The 22599-nt window shown below is 43.8% G+C and overlaps 2 protein-coding genes across 4 annotated transcripts in view; both read right to left on the bottom strand.

Annotated features, from left to right (window-relative positions):
* suclg1 (succinate-CoA ligase GDP/ADP-forming subunit alph) overlaps positions 1-14261 on the bottom strand; it is a 65416-nt gene extending 51155 nt beyond the window's left edge. For 2 of the 3 annotated variants that reach the window (XM_041196206.1, XM_041196193.1), the window contains exon 1: positions 14140-14261. In XM_041196206.1, coding sequence (XP_041052140.1) covers positions 14140-14173 — 34 coding nt within the window. In that variant the 5' untranslated portion in view covers positions 14174-14261. The remainder of the gene's footprint in view (positions 1-14139) is intronic. The other variant, XM_041196199.1, reaches the window with a different exon arrangement.
* A 2140-nt stretch (positions 14262-16401) lies between these two features.
* The window catches only part of rpia (ribose 5-phosphate isomerase A (ribose 5-phosphate epimerase)), a 41003-nt gene continuing 34805 nt past the window's right edge, over positions 16402-22599 (bottom strand). The window contains exon 9 of the mRNA XM_041201634.1: positions 16402-16822. Within this exon, the coding sequence (XP_041057568.1) occupies positions 16704-16822 (119 nt within the window). The 3' untranslated portion in view covers positions 16402-16703. The remainder of the gene's footprint in view (positions 16823-22599) is intronic.

A 22599-nucleotide genomic window follows, 5' to 3' on the forward strand; every position in this document is an offset into this window, starting at 1 on the left:
ATGCAGTTAGCAGCTGGTGTTGGCTAAGCAGAACTATTCTGTCCAACAAAAGAAAAACAATTTTCAAATATTGTACACAAGAAACAAAATGTGCTGGCGCTGTTGACGACAACAGGTATCAGAAGGGAGGGTCAAATAGTAAGGTCAAACTATTACTATAAACTGGATCAGAACAGTTCTCAAAACACTGAATATACAAAAGGTATTGAAGAAGGAGTCAAAGCATTAACACCCACACAGAAACAGAAATTTAGGAAGATATTCATCACCTAGGAAATGACTTGGAGAAGATGATGAGTGTGTGAGAGAGAGAAAAAGAGACAGAGAGAATGAGAATGAGGACAAAACATATACAAACTGTAAAACAGTTTTCCTAATGGATAGTGGGGATCTTCAGATCAGAAAGGCCCCAGCTTCAATTGTCAGTCTGTGCTATGCTTGCTGATCTCACCCATTGCAGTGGGACTGCTACAGTTCACCTCAACCACATGGGTGAGGGAGGGAAAAGTTGTTCAGCGTTCCCAGTCTGTAATGCTAAGCCAGGTTTAAGATTGAATCTCAGGCAAGGACAGCATGGGGGCCTGGTTGCAACATTTTCACGAATCAAAGAGTCTGCTACCAGTCTGTCAATGTGGTCAATGCTTGAGAAAGACTCCAGCAAGGAGCCAACACCTTCAGGATAGGAGAGAACTGGGTCAAATCAGTGAAGGAGACAAGAAAACAATTGGTACAAATGTGAACTGGTTTCCTTTTGGTCAGAATATATATATTATGTATAACGTTATCATGGATTATTCAATAGGATTCATGCAGACTTAATTAAAAGGGCACCACCTGACCATGTGGCGATAGCTTTGTCGATATAATACTTCTTGGTGTGCTACTGGACTACACATCAGGGTCTCAAGTTCAATTCACAATCTGTAATAAGTTAGCTGAATCTAACTGGAGTTACAGCACGGCTGAGCTACAGAGCTTGTAGATAGATAAGCAGTTAGGTCACAATGAGCTACATCTAATTACTTTCCACAGGATGGATGCATGTTTGTGTGGATGGGAAACAAGCTCATGATCACACTCAATTTTTATGCTCCTAAATGGTTAGATAAGCTGCCAATGACCAGGATCAAGCCTCAAAACATGAACTGACCATGTCCAACAAGAGACAATCCAACCAACGGCCCATGATAATCCATAAGGTACACATGCTGCCATTGTGCACCAGGCAGTGGAGGGAGTGAATGTTGAAGGTGGTGGATGGGGTTCCAATCAAGCAAGCCTGGAAGGTGTTGAGTTTTTTTGAGTGTTGTTGAAGTTGCACTCATCCAGATAAGTGGAAAGTATTCCATTACATTCCTGACTTGAGCCTTGTAGATGGGTGGACAGGCTTTGGAAAGTCAGGAAGTGAGTTACTCGCAGCAGGATTCCCAGCCTCTGACCTGCTCTTGTAGCCACAGTTTTTATATGGCTAGTCCAGTTCAGTTTCTGGTCAACAGTAACCCCCAGGATGTTGATAGTGGGGATGATAATGCAGCAACTCACCAAGGCTCCTTCAGCAGCACCATCCAAACCTGCGACCTCTACCGCCTAAAAGACACCAACTATGACACCAGGTCACACCGGAAGAATGGGTTGAACGGCTTCATCTGTACTTACTTTACATTTATAACAACAACTTGCATTTAATATCACCCTTCACCTAGTGTTCCAATGTATGTCAAAGGAACATTATGTGATATTAAATCACAGTGAGATATTTGAGCAGATGACAAAACCTTGGTCAAAGAGGAAGGTTTTAAACAGCAAGAGGGGGTGGGGGGGTATGGTTTAGAGATACAATTCCTCAGCTCAGCACATAAACAGCAAAGGCAGAGTCACCAATGCTGCAGCGAAGAAAATCAGGGAAGCACAAGGCCAGGATTGGAGGAGCACCTTGTTTTCAGACCTGTAGGGTTGGAGGATGTTTAGAGCCACGGAAGGAAATTCCCAGACGCTTGAGAAATACAAAGTGGATGATCCATCTTGGCCTCCTCCAGAGGTCCTCAGCATCACAGATGTCTGTCTTCAGCCAATTCAATTCACTCCATGTGATATCAAGAAACGGCTGAAGGCACTGGATACTGCAAAGGCTAAGGCCCTGATGATATTCCGGCAAGTACTGAAGCCTTGTGCTCCTGAACTTGCTGCGCCCATAGCCAAGCAGTTCCAGTACAGCGACAACACTGGCATCTACCCAGCTAGATGGAAAATTGCCCAGGTATGTCCTGTAAAAAAAAAGACAAATCTATCCCAGCCAATTACCACTTCATCAGTCTACTCTCCATCATCAGTAAAATAATGGAAGTGATCATCAACAGTGCTATCAAGCTACACCTTCTTAGCAATAACCTACTCACTGACGCCCAGTTTGGGTTCAGCCAGGGCCACTCGGCTCCTGACCTCATTAGTTCAAACATGGCAAAAGAGCTGAACTCCAAGGTGAGGTGAGAGTGACTGCCCTTGACATCAAGGCAGCATTTGACCGAGTGTGGCATCAAGGAGCCCTAGCAAAACCAGAGCAATTGGAATCGGGGGAAAAACTCTCCATTGACGGGAGTTATACCTAGCACAATGGAAGATAGTTGTGGTTGTTGCAGGTCAGTCATTGCAGCTCCAGGACATCAACGCAGGAGTTCTTCAGGGCAGTGTCCTCAGCCCAACCATCTTCAGCTGCTTCATCGATGACCTTCCTTCCATCATAAGGTCAAAAGCGGGGATGTTCACTGATGACAGCACAATGTTCAGCACCATTCGCGACTCCTCAGATACTGAAGAAGTCCATGTCCAAATGTAGCTAGACCTGGACAATATTCAGGCTTGGGCTGACAAGTGGCAAGTAACATTCGTGCCACAAAGTCCTGGCAATGACCATCTCCATCAAGAGAGAATCCAACCATCGCTCCTTGATATTCAATAAGACCATAAGTCATTGGAGCAGAAATTAGGCCATTCAGCCTATCAAGTCAGCTCCACTATTCAATCATGGCTGATAAGTTTCTCAACCCCATTCTCCCGCCTTCTGCCCATAACCTTTAATCCCCTTACCAATCAAGAACCTATCTATCTCGATCTTAAATACACTCAATGACCAGGCCTCCACAGCCTTCTGTGGCAATGAATTCCATAGATTCACCACTCTCTGGCTAAAGAAGTTTCTCCTCATCTCTGTTCTAAAAGGTCTTCCCTTTACTCTGAGGCTGTGCCCTTGGGTCCTAGTCTCTCCTACTAATGGAAACATCTTCCCCATGTCCACTCTATCCAGGCCTTCCAGTATTCTGTAAGTTTCAATCAAATCCCCCATCATCCTTCTAAACTCCATCGAGTATAGACCCAGAGTCCTCAAACGTTCCTCATATGTTAGGCCTTTCATTCCTGGGATCATTCTCGTGAACTTCCTCTGGACCCTCTCCAGGGCCAGCACATCCTTCCTGAGATACGGGGCCCAAAATTGCTCACAATATTCTAAATGTGGTCTGACCAGAGCCTTATAAAGCCTCAGCAGCACATCCCTGCTTTTATATTCTAGTCTTCTCGAAATAAATGCCAACATTGCATTTGCCTTCCTAACTACCAACTCAACCTGCAAGTTAACCTTAAGAGAATCCTGGACTAGGACTCCCAAGTCCCTTTGCACTCCAGATTTCTGAATTCTCTCCCCATTTAGAAAATAGTCTATGCCTCTATTCTTCCTCCCAAAGTGCATGACCTCACATTTCTCCATGTTGTATTCCATCTGCCACTTCTTTGCCCATTCTCCTAACCTGTCTAAATCCGTCTGCAGCCTCACCACCTCCTTGATACTACCTGTCCCTCCACATATCTTTGTATCATCTGCAAACTTAGCCAGGATGCCCTCAGTTCCTTCATCTAGATCATTAATGTATAAAGTGAAAAGTTGTGGTCCCAACACTGACCCCTGCGGAACTCCACTAGTCACCGGCCGCCATCCTGAGAAGGACCCCCTTATCCCCACTCTCTGCCTCCTGCCAGATAGCCAATCTTCTACCCATGCTAGTACCTTGCCTCTAACACCATGGGCTCTTATCTTGTTGAGCAGCCTCCTGTGCGGCACCTTGTCAAAGGCCTTCTGGAAGTCCAAGTAGATAACATCCATTGGCTCTCCTTTGTCTAACCTACTCGTTACCTCCTCAAAGAATTCTAACAGATTTGTCAGGCATGACCTCCCCTTGATGAAATCATGCTGACTTTGCCCTATTTTACCAAGCACTTCCATGTATTTTGAAATCTCATCCTTAATAACGGACTCTAAAATCTTACCAACGACCGAGGTCAGGCTAATCGGCCTGTAATTTCCTGTCTTTTGCCTCACTCCCTTCTTAAACCTGCGGGTTACAATGGCGATTTTCCAGTCCTCTGATACCTTCCCTGACTCCAGTGATTCCTGAAAAATCATCACTAATGCCTCCACTATCTCTTCAGCTGTCTCCTTCAGAACTCTGGGGTGTAATCCCATCTGGTCCAGGTTATTTATCCACCTTCAGACTTTGCAGTTTTCCTAGCAATTTCTCCTTGGTAATGGCCACCATACTCACCTTTGCCCCCCGACTCTCTTGAACTTTGGGGATGTTACTCGTGTCTTCCACCGTGAAGACTGACACAAAGTATCTATTCAGTTCCTCTGCCATTTCTTTCTACTTCTCCAGCGTCATTTTCCAGCGGCCCAATGTCCACTTTTGCTTCTCTCTTACCCTTTATATACCTAAAAAAAACTCTTGCAATCTTCTTTTATATTACTAGCTAGTTTACCCTAATATTTAATCTTCTCCCTCATTTCTTTTTTAGTTGTCCTCTGCTGATCTTTGTAGGCTTCCCAATCCCTTGGTTTCCCACTGCTCTTTGCCGCATTGTATGCTTTCTCTTTAGCTTTTATGCTGTCCCTGACTTCCCTTGTCAGCCATGGTTGCCTCGTCCTCCCTTTAGTACGCTTCTTCTTCCTTGGGCTGAATTTTTACTGGGTCTCCCAAATTACTACCAGAAACTCCTGCCATTGCTGTTCCACTGTCTTTCCTGTTAGGCTCGTCTCCCACTCAATTCTGGCCAGCTCCTCCCTCATGCCTCTAGTTGCCTTTATTCAACCCTAATGCCATTACATCTGATTCCAGATTTTTCCTCTCAAATTGCAGGGTAAATTCTATCATATTATGGTCTCTTCCTCCTAAAGGTTCCTTCACCTAAGCTCCCTTATTAAATCTGCCTCATTACACATCACTAAATCTAGAATTGCCTGTTCCCTAGTGGGCTCCACCCAAGCTGCTCCAAAAAGCCATCTCATAGACATTCCACAAATTCCTTTTCTTGGGATCCACTACCAACCTGATTTTCCCAGCCATATTGAAATCCCCCATGATCACATAACCTTCCCTTTCTTACACACCTTTTCTATCTCCTGGCGTACCTTGTGCCCCACATCCTGACCACTGTTCGGAGGCCTGTACATAACTCCCATTATGGTTTTTTTACCTTTGTGGTTCCTCAACTCTACTTACTCAGATTCTACATCATTTCTTGCTATCGATTTAATTTCATTTCTTACTAACAAAGCAACCCCACCCCCTCTGCCAACCTGCCTATCTTTTCGATTGGATGTATATCCTTGGATATTTAGCTCCTAGTCCTGATCCCCTTGCAGCCATGTCTCCGTCATGCCCACCACATCATACCTGCCAATTTCAATCTGCGCCACAAGCTCATTTACCTTATTTCGTATACTGAGTGCATTCAGATACAACACCTTCAGTCCTGTATTTCCCATCCCCTTTCTCATTGTCATCCCTTTATCTGATGTGCTTGAAGTTAGATCCCAACTCTTTCCAAACACTCTGTCCATGAAGTTGAATCCACCGCAACCCCACCACCCCCCCCACCCCCTCCCACCCCCCACGCTAACCTGCTGCTTTGTTTCCCATAGGTCATACTTCTTGGAGTTATACCCTTCCCTTCCCCCCCAATTTCTAGTTTAAAGTCCTGTTGACCACCCTATTTACCCTTTTCGCTAGAACATTGGTCCCAGATCGGTTCAGGTGGAGACCGTCCCAACAGTACAGATCCCTCCTGTTCCAATACTGATGCCAGTGCCCCACGAAATGGAATCCCTCTTTGCCGCACCACTCCTTTAGCCACATGTTTACTTCCCTTATTCTCGCATCCCTTTGCCAATTTGCACGTGGCTCGGGTAGTAATCCGGAGATTATAATCCTTGAGGACCTGTTCTTTAATTTAGTTCCTAGTTCTTGATAATCCCCAAACAATTCCTCTTTCCTAGTCTTAACTATGTTACTTGTCCCGAAATGGACCACAACAACTGGATCCTCCCCCTCCCTCTCCAATATACTTTCAAGCCGGTCAGAGAAGTCCCTCACCCTGGCACCGGGCAGGCAACATACTGTGCGGGATTCTCCATCCTGCTTACAAAAGATGCTGTCAATTCCCCTAATTATAGAATCCCCTACAACTACCACTTGTCTTTTTGCTCCCCCCTCTTGAATGGCCTCCTGTGCCACGGTGCCGTGGTCAGCTGGCTCATCCTCCCTACAGCCCTGTTCCTCATCCACACAGGGAGCAAGTACCTCGTACCTGTTGGACAAGGTCAAGAGCTGAGCCTCCTCTGTTCCTGAACACAGGATCCTTCTACCTGCCTCACTTGCAGTAAAACTGCAGAAAAACAAAAACAAACAAAACAAATGGCATTGCCATCATTGAATCCCCCATTTTCAATATCCTGGGGGCTATCATTGACCAGAAACTGAACTGGAATAGCCATATGAATACTGTGTCTACAAGAGCAGGTCAGAGGCTAGGAATAGTGTGACGAGTAACTCACCTCCGGACTCCGCAAAGCCTGTCCACCATCTACAAGGTACAAGTCAGGAGTGTGATGGAATACTCCCCACTTACCTAGAGGAGTGCGGCTCCCGCAACACTCAAGAAGCTTGACACCATCTAGGACAAAGCAGCCCACTTGATTGCCACCACATCCACAAACATTCACTCCCTCCGGCACTGACGCACAGTAGCAGCAGTGTGTACCAACTACAAGACGCATTGCCGGAATTCACCAAGGCTCCTTTGACAGCACCTTGCAAACCTACGACCACTACCATCTCAAAGGTCAAGGGCAGCAAATACATGGGAACACCACCATCTGGAAATTTCCCTCCAAGTCACTCACCATCCTGACTTGGAAATATTTTGCCGTTCCTTCACTGTCGCTGGTTCAAAATCCTGGAACTCCCTAACAACATTGTGGGTGTACATATACTACATGGACTGCAGCAGTTCCAGAAGGCAGCTCACCACCACCTCCTGAAGGGCAACTGGGGATGGGCAATAAATGCTGGCCCAGCCAGCGCAGCCCACATCCCATGAATGAATAAAAAAAGAACTGGAGACAAGCCATGTTATGGAAGTGGAATTACACAGCCTTGGTATCGGAAAGGATAGTGGAACAGAAGCTCAACACTAGTTTAATTAGGATATGGCGGTTACGAATAGCCTAGTTCAGTATTAAACAGTGACCACCCAGGGAATTGGTGGTGATGAAACAAAGTTTGTGTCAGGAACAGAAGACTAATGTTCCGTCCAAGATGGGTGGCCGCACAGCAATCCACAAAATGCTGAGTGAAATAAACAGACCATAGACAACCAGCTTAAACATCCACCCCCTCCACCAGCAGCGCACACTATAAAAGAGGCACGATGGCAACTTACCAAGGCTCTTTCAACTGCACCTTCCAAACCCATGACCACTACCGTCTAGAAGAACAAGGGCAGCAGATAGGTGGGAACACCACCACCTGGAAGTTCCCCTCCAAGACACTCACCATCCTGACTTGGAAATGTATCGCCTTTCCTTCACTGTCGCTGGGTCAAAATCCTGGAACTCCCTTCCTAACAGCACTGTGGGTGTACCTACACCACATGGAACGCAGCGGTTGAAGAAGGCAGCTCACCACCACCTTCTGAAGGGCAACTAGGGATGGGCAATAAATGCTGGCATTACCAGTAACACTCACATCCCAGGAATAAATTAAGGAAAAAGTTCTCTTTAACATTTGCACAAACAGTTTATTTAAAGGGACTGCTTAATGCAACAAACAAGTAGTATATAATAAAGAAAAAATAGAGGGAACATCACCAAAAACAATGGCTTTGATCTTCCCACTTTTTAGTTGGAGGAAATTGCTACTCAAAGAACAAAGAAAAGTACAGCACAGGAACAGGCCCTTCGGCCCTCCAAGCCTGCGCCGATCATATGGCCCGTCAACTAAAACATTTTGCACTTCCGGGGTCCGTATCCCTCTATTCCCATCCTATTCATATGTTTGTCAAGCTGCCTCTTAAACACCACTATCGTACCTGCTTCCACCACCTCCTCTGGCAGCGAATTCCAGACACTCACTACCCTCTGCGAAAAAAACTTGCCCCGCACATCACCTTTATAGTTTTCTCCTCTCACCTTAAATCTATGTCCCTAGTAATTGACTCTTCCACCCTGCGAAAAAGCTTCTGACTAACTACTCAGTCCATGCCACTCATAAATTTTGTAAACTTCTATCAAGTCGCCCCTCAATTTCCGTCGCTCTAGTGAGAACAATCCCAGTTTCTCCAACCTCTCCTCATAGCTAATAACCTCCAGACCAGGCAGCATCCTGGTAATCCATCCGATAGGGACAAACAGCATGACAAATGTAGAAGACCCTCATATAACAACTTGCATTTATATCTGCCGTTTAACATAGAAAAAGGTTGCAAGTTGGTTCAGAGGCCAGAGATAAATATACATCAAAACAGCTTAATAATGCACGAATTCAAAATGGCTATTTTAAACTTCCAGCGTTCTCAACTGAACAGTTTTTAAAAGCATGGCATAGCTATTAATCTAACTTCAGAATCCTACATCTGAACTCCTAAAACATTTGTTTTGTACTCATTTAACTGTTTGGTACGTCCAGCTACAGTTTACAATTAAGTCACATGAAGGGGCTGATACTCATTGTGTCAATAATTTTCGAAGTGCAAAACAGGATGCCTGGTATATCAGTAAGAAGTTGACAGAAGGAATTTCAGCAAATATCACACACAAGCCTCAAAACAGTAACTGTCACAGGGACCATTTTCCAGTTACCCCAGTCAATCTGCAGCTCTAATAGGTCAAGAAGTTCATTCTATTGTGATCAAAACAACTGGAGGCAGTGCAGATAAGTGACACCAGGATAGAGGTCCAAATTACAAAGACAAGATTGGAAAGAGGCTTTGGAAAGTTTATCTTACAGAAAGAAGTATGCAAAGTAGCAAATGAAAGGTCAGAGCCATGGGTGGGTTGGTGTCACCCTTCCCTCTGAATCAAAGGCTGTGGAGTCAAGTCCCACACTGAAGTACTGAGGCAATGCTACATAGTTGGAGGTGCCATCTTTCAGATGAAGCGTTAAGCCCTCTCAGGCGGACTTGATCTCATTGGTAATGTTAAAAATGCAGGTCCCTTTAAGAGTAAACCAGGGCAAGCGTCAGAGTGAATTGAGAGCAGGCGATGCTCATTGAAGCCTGTGCTTAAGAGCTAAGTTTTTGGACATGGAGGGGATCCAAAAAGAAAGAGTTATTTGTTATTTGTACTGAACTATTGTTTAACAATAAAACAGTTCTGATTCACTGAACGTCTTCAGCTGCCTGATTCGGTAAATGGATATCCACCTATTAAACACCCATGACACTATTTCATTGAAGAGCAGGGGAGTTCTCCCCAGTATCCTGGCCTATACTTATTCGTAAATCAACATCACAAAAACAGATTATCTGGTAATTATCATATTGCTGTTTGTGGCAGCTTGCAGTGTGCAAATTGGCTGCCATGTTTCTTACATTGCAATAGTGACTACAATTCAAAAATACATCATTGGTTGCAAAGCACTTTGAGATGTCCAGTGGTCATGAAAGGTGCTATATTAATGCACGTCATTTTGAATTAAGGAACAAGGAAATTCATTTTGGTGTAATACTGCAAACTAAATCATAAGGGCAGGACAAATTAGCAAAAGGGAAAATTAGAACCCAACAAGGAAATGTTTCACACAGAATGATCAAACATGGAATCAATGTCTACTTAGAGCAGCAGAGGTTTGGAAGTAATTGGTTGTTGCAATGAGGGTTTGCAACATAGTCATGAATAGCCTCCTGCATCTATAATTATGTTGTGTTTATGTCTTTATCCCAAGCAAAAAAGTAATCAGACTAGAATAGAGATTCAGGACACCGGCTAAATTCAGAGCTTTTCTCTTATATAACAAAGGAATGCTGGAAATATTCAGTATGTCTGTGCAGAGAAACAGAGTTAACAGTTCAGATCGAAATGATCTTCCATCTATTCTGATAAAATGTCATCTTGAGCTGAAATGTTAACTTTATTTCTCTCTCTGCAGATGATGCCTGATCTGCTGAGTATTTCCAATATTGTTTTGTTTTTTTCAGATTTCCAATATCTGCAGTATTTTGCAGACCTGACTCTGAAAGTCTACAACAGAACGACATATCAAACAGAAGGCTTTATACACATTCTGATAGAGAGAAAAAACTGAGCCTGCTCAGAAATGAACAATTCCACCAATCTAAGGCAAATAACAAGATGATGATAAACAGAGTAAAGCTCCAAAGGTTAATCTACAGAAGTTTGAGAAACTCTGAGCTTAGGAATTCTCGGGATGAATCAGCAGCTTCCAACTTCTTTTTTAATTAATCAGCGAAAAAGGCATACAAAGAAACAAGTTAAGGTTGGGAAGAAACACAGAAAAATGGGAGAGTGTAAAACATTGAAGCTCACAGCATATTCAGTCAACATATCCAGACTGACACGTTGCGAGAACAGTTGAAACAAAGTTCAATTCCAAATTGCTTGGCTTCATTTCTGAAATGTGTGTCCACAAGAACACCTCAGCTTCATCAAGGAGCTTTCCAATGCTGCAATATTTCCTACATTACAAAGTGACTATATTTATGAGGAGACAGTGGCATTGTGGTAATATCACTAAATTAGTAATCCAGAGGCCCGGGCTAATGATTTGGGGACATGGGTTCAAACCCCAACATGATTCAATTAATAAATCTCAGTGATGGTGACCATGAAACTACCATCAATTGTTGTAAAAACCCAACCTTTGGGGAAGGAAATCTGCCATCCTTACCTGGTTTAGTCTTAGCAATGTGGTTGACTCTTAACTGCCCTCTGAAATGGTCTATCAAGCCACTCAATTCAAGGGCAATTAGGGATGGGCAACAAATGCTGGCCTTGCCAGTGACATCCAGATCCCAGGAAAGAAAATTTTTTTTTTTTAAAAATTCAAAAGCTGTAAAACACTTTTGAACATCCTGAAATTGTGAAAGGTCATCAATGGAATCCTTCCTTTCTAATGTGCTCATTCGCCAAGATACTGCATGGTGTGGAACCCAGCCATACAATTCAAATTCATATTCAAGCAGGCTGGATTTGGGGTTAAGAGGGAAAACGTTCCTCTCCTAATCACTACCCAATGAATCTCATTGGGAAGTGCATGTATGGGGGCATGACCAGGCTTTGTTGTGATGCACTTACCCACCAGCTCAGTCCTACCAGAACAACCTTCTAGCATTTACAGACAGAGTTTCCATCTTGTGTACTATCAGCAATCCAGGCACAAATTGTGCTGGCTTTCCACAGTGAAGTCAGGGCTCAAGTTTGCAAACTCATTTACAGAATCAGAAATGTATAATCACAAGCATAAACCCTTTCACATAACAATGCAATCAAAAAGTGTTTTAAACCGTTTACAAGCTTTGTTGGTGTACGATAACCAGTTTTAGTAAATTCAATATTGTGTTTAACATTTAAAGTCATTTTAGTAAGATGTCCACAAAGTGCCTTTGCACCTAAAAGAAGTTTAAATTAAAAACCCTCCTCGAAGGCCCGCAAATAGGCACGATTAGTAAAAACTCATCATGCTCATTAATTCATTCTGGTGTGTGAACAGTTTTGGGGGCAGGGGCTGCTTCCGGTGCAATGTTTTTAAAAAATATAAACTTAAGGTTTGCAGAAACTCGAATTGCGCTGGACACGCCTCGATCTTTTACACTGGTCTGGCCAGTTTCAGGCAAGCCGAGTGGAAACTCTACCTCTTATCATTCAGCCTCACAACTTCGATGAAATACCAGAGGGTGGCTGGAGGTTTTGCACACTACCCTGACAAGACTCAGCATCTAGGTATAGAAATCCCTTGACCAACCTGCCATTCTTGTAAAGCTGACCTCAGCTTTACAGCAGGCTCAGTGCACACAACCTGAAGCTGTCAAACAGTGCAAGTTTCAGTGGCAGTAGCACCAGTACTAATTATACCTTGAAACCAGCCAGGTTCACATCCACAATATGAGGAGTTCAAATCAACAAAGGAAGGAAAAGGCCAAAAAAACAAAATAGACCTGAATAGTGAGCAAGGGGGGAGTCAGTCATTGGGTGGGGAAAGGAAAATAAAATGGATGAAATGTGCATAAAGGGGGAAAATTTAAGAAATGGAGGGTAAAAGGACATAAAAGTAAACTGGGAGGAAAAAGAAATATTGGGCAAAAGCAATGAGCAAATAAGATATGCAGAGAGCTTTGCAGCAGACTAAATCTGGCTTGTAAATCCAGTATAACAGAAATTCATCACAAACAAAATAGTATACAAAAGAATTTGCCGCTATATAATTGGTGATTACCTAACCAATAACCCATATTACAGCATGCATGCAGATAATTTAGTTCAGAAATCAAATGGAAAAATGCAAAAGGGTGAGTACACTGGAGTAGATTCAAGTACCCCTTCACCCCCAAAAACACATACATATGGAGTCAGCCATTTAACTTCTCAATGGTTCTGTCGAAGGGTCATGAGGACTCGAAACGTCAACTCTTTTCTTCTCCGCCGATGCTGCCAGACCTGCTGAGTTTTTCCAGGTAATTCTGTTTTTGATTTAGCTTCTCAAGCCTGTTCATTGAGATTGTGCCTGACCTGTCACCAAATTCCATACCTGCCCCTACACCATATCCCTTAATTGATATGATTGGTTAACAAAAATCTATCTCAGATTTAAAATTTACAGTTGAACAAGCATCAATTGCAGTTTGTGCAAGAAAACTCCAAACTTCCACCAACCTTCTGGACGAGACATTAAACCTGCTTAGATGGGTATAAAAGATCCCATGGCACTAATTTGAAGCAGAGCAAGGGAGTTCTCCCCAGTGTCCTGGCCAATATTTATCCCTCAATCAACATCACAAAAACAGACTATCTGGTCATTATCACATTAATGTTTGCAGCAGCTTGTTGTGTGCAAACTGGCTGCCATGCTACAACAGTAACTACAGTTCAAAAGTACATCAATGGCTGCAAAGCGCTTTTGAAACTTCAGATGATAGCATACAAGGCTGCAGGCCAAATGCTGGAAAACAGGATTAGAGTAGGGAGGGACTTGATGACCGGCGTGAACACAATGGACCAAAGGGCCTCTTTCCGCGCTGTAAAACTCTATGACTCCACGATCATGAAAATCACCACGTAAATACAAGTCCTTTATTGCTGAAAGGGCTGGCTCTAATTTTTAAGACTTAGCCACCCAGTCCCAGACCAGCAGAAATAGTTCCTCAAATAGACTCAAAAGCCTTGACAATTTGGTTCAAATCACCGCTTAATCTTCTAAATTTCAGGGAATACATAAGAATTTATTTTTAAAAAAGGTCAGAATCCTGAAAGCAAAATAAAAGACACATGCAAAAACTTAATGGAATAAGTGACAAAAGGCAACGAAGAGGGGGAAAAGGTGTGCATTTAACTCTGCACCCTATCAAACACTGAATGTACAAGACTAGCCCAATTCTCTCTCTCTCTCTCTGGGTGAGGGTCTGAGCCTAGGGGGTCAGAGGTCACTTTGCGGCCTACAAACTGAGGCTTCTCCGACAAATGCAAAAGCCGCAGGCGGGAAGGCGACCGGAGCCGGGGGGGGCGGAGGGTGCCGTGCACCTACAGCACTCGGCCGCGGGGAACCTGGTTTCGGGCCGCCGTACGCTGCTGCAAAGACTCACCCAGGAGCCGCGCCAAGAGCCTGCGATGCGCCATGGCCTCCCCGCACGGCGGTCACTCGCCCAATGACAACCCGCCAGGACCCCTTGACAGCTATCCCCAACCCCCCCGCCTGAATCGGGACACCTCGCCGGCAAACCTCCGCAGTCGTCACACCCGGCAACAACTTATCCTTTTCACTCGGACAACAGGAACCTCCCCGGTTTGATTTTTCATCCGAACAGCTTTAGGTGTTTTTTTTTCTTTTGTAACCGGCGGTCAGCTCGGTTGCCTAAAAAGGAACGGGACGGTTCTGGGAGATGTAGTTCTGTGCTGGGTCATCAACAGCACAAAGCAAGTAGCCTGCCAAGGTCAGATACAAATGGTGCAGCAGGTCTGTCAGCATCTGTAAAGGCAAGGGAAAACAAAAAAAAAACAGGTTAAAACTGGTGTATGATGCTTCATCATTGAATACATTTAAGGCTGGGATAGACAGATGTTTGGTCTCTTAAGGGAATAAGAGATATGGGGAGGGCAGGCAGGCAGGAAAATGGAGTTAAGAAAACCCAAGATCAGCCATGACCCTGTTGAATGGCGGAGCAGGCTCCGTGGGCCATGAAGTCGACTCCTGCTCCTGTTTCTTCTGATCTTAAGTTGCTGTAAATGCCACCCACCCAAATGAACTGGGGGTCAGGGTTACTACAGCCCTCGTTACGATCTGGAATGTTTAAGAGGCCTTTTGACAATACAGCTGAAAAAAAAAAGTAATCAGATTGCAATTAAACAAAACACAACAACTTTTTAAAAAAAATTATTTTTTAGAAAATGCATTACGCGCGGGTGGGTGGGTTAGGATTGCCCATCTCTGGTTATGCTTATTCCTGGCATAGGGTGACCACATGACCCCATACAATTCCCAGTTGAGGCACTTCGTCTCCCGGGACAAACAATCTTCTTCAAAGAGTCCTCTGTTCTTTAAACACATCCACAAACGCCCTAACATAAATTCTTGTGTTGCACTGTACAACAATGGAGATGCTGGTCTAGTGGTAATGTCACTAAGGCCAAGGCTAATGCTCTGGGGACCCATGGGTTCAAATCTCACCATAGTAGCTGGTGGAATTTAAATTCAATCAATAAAATTTGGCATGGTGACCATGAAACTATCTTTGATTGTTGTAAAAACCCATTGGGTGTAAGTAAATCTGGCATCCTTACCCAATCTGGCCTCCCAGAGTCTGGTTGACTCTTGGCTGTCCTCTGAAGTGGCCTAGCAAGCTACTCAGTTCAAGGGAAACAAATGCTGGCATTGCCAGTGAGGCTCACATCCCATGAAAGATGAAAAAAAAGTAGAGTATATGAACGTACAAATTAGGAGCAGGAGTAGGTTGTTTGGGCCCTTGAGCCTGCTCTGCCATTCAATAATATCATGGTTGGTCTGATTGTGGTTTCAATATTACTACTCTGCCTACCCCCATATCCTTTGATTCCCTTGTAAAATGAGAACCTATTTACCTCTGCCTTAAAAATATTCAGTGACCCTGCCTCTACCACTCCCTGGGAAAGATTCACAACCTTTGAGGGAAAAAAATTCTCCTCTTAAATGGGAGGCTCCTTATTTTAAAACCTTGTTCTAGTCTCTCCCTCAAGGGGAAAGATCCATTCAGTGTCCACTCTGTCAAGCCCCCTTAGGATCTTCTAAGTTTCAATAACCTCTCATTCTTCTCAACTCCAATGGATACAGGCCTAATTTGTCTAACCTTTTGTAGTGGACTGCCTTGGACAAAAACATCTGCTACATGACTAAATAACCATATTAATAAATGCTTTAGAGAAAAATATTCATAAATTTTCTATTATTATTACACCAATTATAAGAGATGGTACACAACTATTACAGTTGCTATAGCTATGACATAAATTGAATGGGGGTGTATTACATTGAATCCACACAAGATTCAAGATCGGTGTAAAGTAAAAATGGTATTGTCAAAAAAAGTGTAATTGCAGCTTTAACAACCTGCTTCAAAAGGAATTTCAATATTTACGACCAACCGGAAAAGAAATATCTGTATTAAGTTCAATTTGTCAGTCAGTATTTTCCATTTCGAGTGGAGGCAGAAACCCTATAAAAGAACACAAAGGTACCATTAAACATAAAGCTGCTCTTACAGCACCTGGCAGTCCAACTTCTTTTAATGATCTTTTTTCATCCATTAATGTAGGTTTAAAAAGGGTTGTTTTGATAAATTTAGACTTGATTTAATTTATTGCATGCAACATTATTTATTGGATCCCAAATTACCCCTTTAAACTGTTTGAGTTCATTAGAGAGAAACCATCAGGCAAAGACTCAGACGCTGAATTAGCAAATAACACCAAAGTTTATTAAACACAAGCAAAGTAAAACAACACTTGTCAAACAACCAAATGCTTATCAATCAACTGCAAACTAATCAATCAACTTAATGAACTAAAACTTATTAACTATTAAGAAGAAATAGAGGCAAAGTATACTTATCAATAAAACCCTACAGACTTCATGCTTTCAAATGGATCACCAATCCAGAAGAAGCAGACAACAACCTCAACCCTTCGCTCCGACAGGTATCACCTCTGCCACCGAAGTACAAGTGCACCTTTCTGGGATCCACACATCACTCTCATTAAGGCTGATGGCAGGAAAATTCAGTGATTGGGTTAGACCTGTGCAAAATATATCGAGAAGAGAAACTTTTCACAAGGCTGCAGCTGGTTGTTAATGGTTGCAAAGACGCACGAGCCAAGGATGTCATTGGCAGGGCAACGTAATACATTTCAAAATTCAAAAATAACACATTAGAACAGTGTGGAGGTACCAAAATCTATCAGCTGGTGGTGCTGTTGAGCTGGCAGAAGCTAAAGATCTCAATAGCACCACCAGCAGGCACTTAATAGTATTACCACCACCAACCTGTTCTCGAGTCCCTTCAGTTTGCAACACTATCATGTCAATAATAATTCTGGAAGAATCTTGAAATCTCCTGTGTTTTCATAACTTGTCAAAAGGGCACTAAATTCATATCCTGACACATCTGCCTCATGAGCCAAAAGTTTAAATAGTTCATCGCACCGAACATTTCCATGTTGTTCCCCCCAGCCCCGATACTTTCGCATGTCCCTGGAAAACCACTGAATAATGGTAAGTACAGGTTTAATGCTATATTCCTGGAACAACAATAATTGTAAACCAGGGTGGTGACCTTAGCTCAGCCAAGCACTCAGGCCTCTGAAACAGAAGGTTATGGATTTAATTCCCACTCCAGGGATTTGAGCATATAATTTCAGTTGACACTTTGGTGCAGTACTGAGGGAGTGCTGCACAGTCAGAGGTACCGTCTTATGGATGAGATATTAATCACAGACCCTTTCACGTGGATGAAAATGATCTTACAACACTATCCAGAAAGCAAGGAAGTTCCTCACAGAGTTCCTGACAATCTTCCACTGACATTACAAAAACATTAGCTAAAAACAAAAAACTGCGGATGCTGGAAATCCAAAACAAAAACAGAATTACCTGGAAAAACTCAGCAGGTCTGGCAGCATCGGCGGAGAAGAAAAAAGTTGACGTTTCGAGTCCTCATGACCCTTCCACAGAACTGAATGAATCTAAGGAGAGGGGTGAAATATAAGCTGGTTTAAAGTGGGTGGGGGGAGAGGGAGAGAAGTGGGGAGGGGGGGTGATGTGGTTGTAGGGACAAGCAAGCAGTGATAGGAGCAGATAATCAAAAGACATCACAGACAAAAGAACAAAAGAACACAGGCATTGAAGTTGGTGATATTATCTAAACGAATGTGCTAATTAAGAATGGATGGTAGGGCACTCAAGGTACAGCTCTAGTGGGGGTGGGGTGGAAAGGCTAGCAGGGCATAAAAGATTTAAAAATAATGGAAATAGGTGGGAAAAGAAAAATCTATATAAATTATTGGAAAAAACAAAAGGAAGGGGGAAGAAACAGAAAGGGGATGGGGATGGAGGAGGGAGGTCAAGATCTAAAGTTGTTGAATTCAGTATTCAGTCCGGAAGGCTGTAAAGTGCCTAGTCGGAAGATGAGGTGCTGTTCCTCCAGTTTGCGTTGGGCTTCACTGGAACAATGCAGCAAGCCAAGGACAGACATGTGGGCAAGAGAGCAGGGTGGAGTATTAAAAGGGCAAGCGACAGGGAGGTTTGGGTCATTCTTGCGGACAGACCGCAGGTGTTCTGCAAAGCGGTCGCCCAGTTTACGTTTGGTCTTTCCAATGTAGAGGAGACCGCATTGGGAGCATCGAATGCAGTAGACTAAGTTGGGGGCAATGCAAGTGAAATGCTGCTTCACTTGAAAGGAGTGTTTGGGCCCTTGGAAGGTGAGGAGAGAGGAAGTGAAGGGGCAGGTGTTGCATCTCTCTGCATTCACAGGATCATCCTCCGCCATTTCCGCCAACTCCAGCATGATGCCACCACCAAACACATCTTCCCTTCATGGCCCCCCCCCCCCCCCACCCCATGGCGGCATTCCATAGGGATCGTTCCCTCCATCACCCCCTACTCCTCAATCCCCACCTATGGCACCTCCCCATGCCCACGCAAAAGATGCAACACTTGCCCCTTCACTTCCTCTCTCCTCACCGTCCAAGGGCCCAAATACTCCTTTCAAGTAAAGCAGCACTTCACTTGCATTTCCCCCAACTTAGTCTACTGCATTCGTTGCTCCCAATGCAGTCTCCTCTACATTGGAGAGACCAAATGTAAACTGGCTGACCGCTTTGCAGAACACCTGTAGTCTGTCCACAAGAATGACCCAAACCTTGCTGTCACTTGCCCTTTTAACACTCCACCCTGCTCTCTTGCCCACATGTCTGTCCTTGGCTTGCTGCATTGTTCCAGTGAAGCCCAACGCAAACTGGAGGAACAGCACCTCATCTTCCGACTAGGCACTTTACAGCCTTCCGGACAGAATATTGAATTCAACAACTTTAGATCTTGAACTCCCTCCTCCATCCCCACCCCCTTTCTGTTTCTTCCCCCTTCCTTTCGTTTTTTTCAATAATTTATATAGATTTTTCTTTTCCCACCTATTTCCATTATTTTTAAATCTTTTATGCCCTGCTAGTCTTTCCACCCCACCCCCACTAGAGCTTTACCTTGAGTGCCCTACCATCCATTCTCAATTAGCACATTCATTTAGATATCACCACCTTCAACACCTGTGTTCTTTTGTTCTGTTGTCTGTGACATCTTTTGATTATCTGCTCCTATCACTGCTTCCTTATCCCTACAACCACACCAACCCCGCCCCCTCTTATCTCCCTCTCCCCCCCACCCAACACCCCCCCCCCCCCGCCTTAAACCAGCTTATATTTCACCCCTTTCCTTAGATTCACTCAGTTCTGTTGAAGGGTCATGAGGACTCAAAATGTCAACTCTTTCCTTCTTCGCCGATGCTGCCAGACCTGCTGAGTTTTTCCAGGTAATTCTGTTTTTGTTTTACAAAAACATTACCTCACCATTGTCTATGGGATCTTGTGTGTGCAAACTGGTTTCTTGACTAATGTTACATTAACTAATAGCGTTGCAAAATGAAAGGGCTGCACTTTGCGAAGTATTTCATTAATTATGAAGCTCTTGGTGAACACATCGGGTTGTGCAAGGCATCGGAAAGATTAGATTTAATAATGAGAAACACAGAAGATAGGAGCAGTAGGTCATTCAGCCCTTCGAGCATACTCCACCATTCAATGTGATCATGACTGATCTTCTACCTCAAAGCCATACTCCTGCGCTCTCCCCACACCCCTTGATGCCTTCAGAGTCCAAAAATCTATCTATTTCTATCTTGAATATATTCAGTGACTTGGCCTACACGACCTTCTGTGGTAGAGAATTCTGTAGGTTCACCCACACTCTGAGGGAAGAAGTTTCTCCTCATCTCGGTCCTAAATGGTCTACCCTGTATCCTGAGACTGTGACCCTTGTTCTAAACCCCCCCCAGCCAGGTAAAATATCATCCCTGCATCCAGTCTGTTCAACCCTGTCAGAAATTTATGTTTCAATGAGATCTCCTCTCATTCTTCTAAACTCCAGTGAATACAGGCCTATTTGGCCCAATCTCTCCTCATAAGACAATCCTGCCATCCCAGGAATCAGTCTGGTGAACTTTTGCTGCACTCCCCCTCTGTCAAATACATCTTTCTTAGGTGAGGAGACCAAAACTGCACATAATACTCCAGGTGTGGTCTCACCAACGCCTTGTACAGCTGCAGTAAGATATCCTTGCTCCTGTACAGAAGTCCCCTCACAATGAAGGCCAACATACCATTTGCCTTCTTAATTGCTTGCTGCACCCGCATGCTTGCTTTCAGTGATTAGTGTACAAGGACACCCAGATCCCTTTGTGCATCAACATTTCCCAATCTATCACCATTTAAATAATACTCTGCCATTCTGTTTTCCGTACCAAAGTGAATAACTTGACACTTAACCATATTATACTACATCAGCATTGTATTTGACCACTCACTCAACCTTTCTGAATCGCCTTGAAGCCTCTTAACACCCTCCTCATCGCTCACATTCCCACCAAGTTTTGTGTTGACTGCAAACTTGAGAATATTACATTTGGTTCCCTCATCCAAATCATTGATATATACTGGGGCCCAAACACTGATCCCTGTGGTACACCACTAGTCAACCCCTGCCACTCCAAAGAAGACCCATTTATTCCGACTCTGTTTCCTGTCTGCTAACCAATTCTCAATCTATGCCAATATGTTACCCCAAATCCCATGTGCTTTAATTTTACACACTAACTTCTTATGAAGGACTTTATCAAAAGCTTTCTGAAAATCCAAATACATCACATCCACTGGTTCTCCCTTATCCATTCTGCTGGTTACATCCTCAAAGAACTCCAGGTTTGTCAAACATGATTTCCCTTTCATAAATCCATGTTGACTTTGTCTAAACTTATCTTTCACTTATCACCCCACCAGCCTCTGTGTTCAAAGGATCATCCTCTACCATTTCCGCCAACTCCAGCATGTTGCCACCACCAACACACCTTCCCTTCACCCTCCCTGTCGGCATTCTGTAGAGACCGTTCCCTCCGGGACACCCTGGTCCACTCCTCCATCACCCCCTACACCTCAAACCCCTCCCATGGCACCTTTCCATGCAACCGCAGAAGGTGCAACACCTGCCCCTTTACTTCCCCTCTCCTCACCATCCAAGGGCCCAAACACTCCTTTCAAGTGAAGCAGTACTTTACTTGCACTTCCCTCAATTTAGTCTACTGCATTCGCTACTCCCAATGTGGTTTCCTCTACATTGGAGAAACCAAACGCAGACTGGGTGACCGCTTTGTGGAACACCTTCGGTCTGTCCGCAAGCATGACCCAGACCTCCCTGTCGCTTGCCATTTCAACACTCCACCCTGCTCTCACGCCCAAATGTCCATCCTTGGTCTGCTGAAATACTCCAGTGAAGCTCAACGCAAACTGGACAAACAGCACCTCATCTTCCGACTAGGCTCTTTACAGCCTTCCAGACTTAACATTGAGTTCAACAACTTCAGATCATCAACTCTCTCCTCTATCCTCACCCCTTTTTGATCCTCTTTTTTCTAATAATCATTATATTTTTTATATTTCTTTCCCGCCTATTTCTATTATTATTTTTAAAATGTATTTCCATCCATTGTTTTATCTCCAACTTTTAGTCCATTTTGATCCCTTCCACCCACCCCCACTAGGGCCATCTGTCACTTGCTCATCCTGCTTTCTACCCTTAATGTCACCATTAGCATCTCCTTTAGCTAATATCACCAACGTTAACACCCCTTTGTCCTTTTGTCTATGACATCTTTGGCAATCTCTCCTTTGCCTCCACCTATCACTGGCCCTCTATCCAGCTCCACCTGTCTCACCACCACCCCCCCCCCCACCTTAAACAGCTTATACTTCACCACATTTTTATTCCTCTTTAGTCCTGATGAAGAGTCATATGGACTCGAAACGTTAACTCTGTATTCCTCTCCACAGATGCTGTAAGACCTGCTGAGTTTTTCCAGCTTTTTTTTTGTTTCAGATTTCCAGCATCCGCAGTATTTTGCTTTTATTTTGACTTTGTCTAATCCTGTTGATACTTTTTAAATGTCCTGTTATCACATCTCTTATAAAGACTCTAGCATTTCCCCTACTACTGAGGTTAGGCTAACCGGTCTGTAATTCACCGTTTTCTCCCTCCCTCCTTTTTTAAATAGTGGGATTACATTTGCCGCCCTCCAATCTGCCGGGAGTGTTCCAGAATCTATAGAATTTTGGAAAACGTCAATCAATGCATCCACTATTTCCATGGCCACCTCCTTTAGTGCCCTGGGATGTAGATTATCAGGCCCTGGGGATTTATCGGCTTTCAGTCCCATTAATTTCTCCAGCACTATTGTTTTAATAATATTAATTTCCTT

Source organism: Carcharodon carcharias, chromosome 1, assembly GCF_017639515.1.
Source record: "Carcharodon carcharias isolate sCarCar2 chromosome 1, sCarCar2.pri, whole genome shotgun sequence".
NCBI classification, from domain to species: domain Eukaryota; kingdom Metazoa; phylum Chordata; class Chondrichthyes; order Lamniformes; family Lamnidae; genus Carcharodon; species Carcharodon carcharias.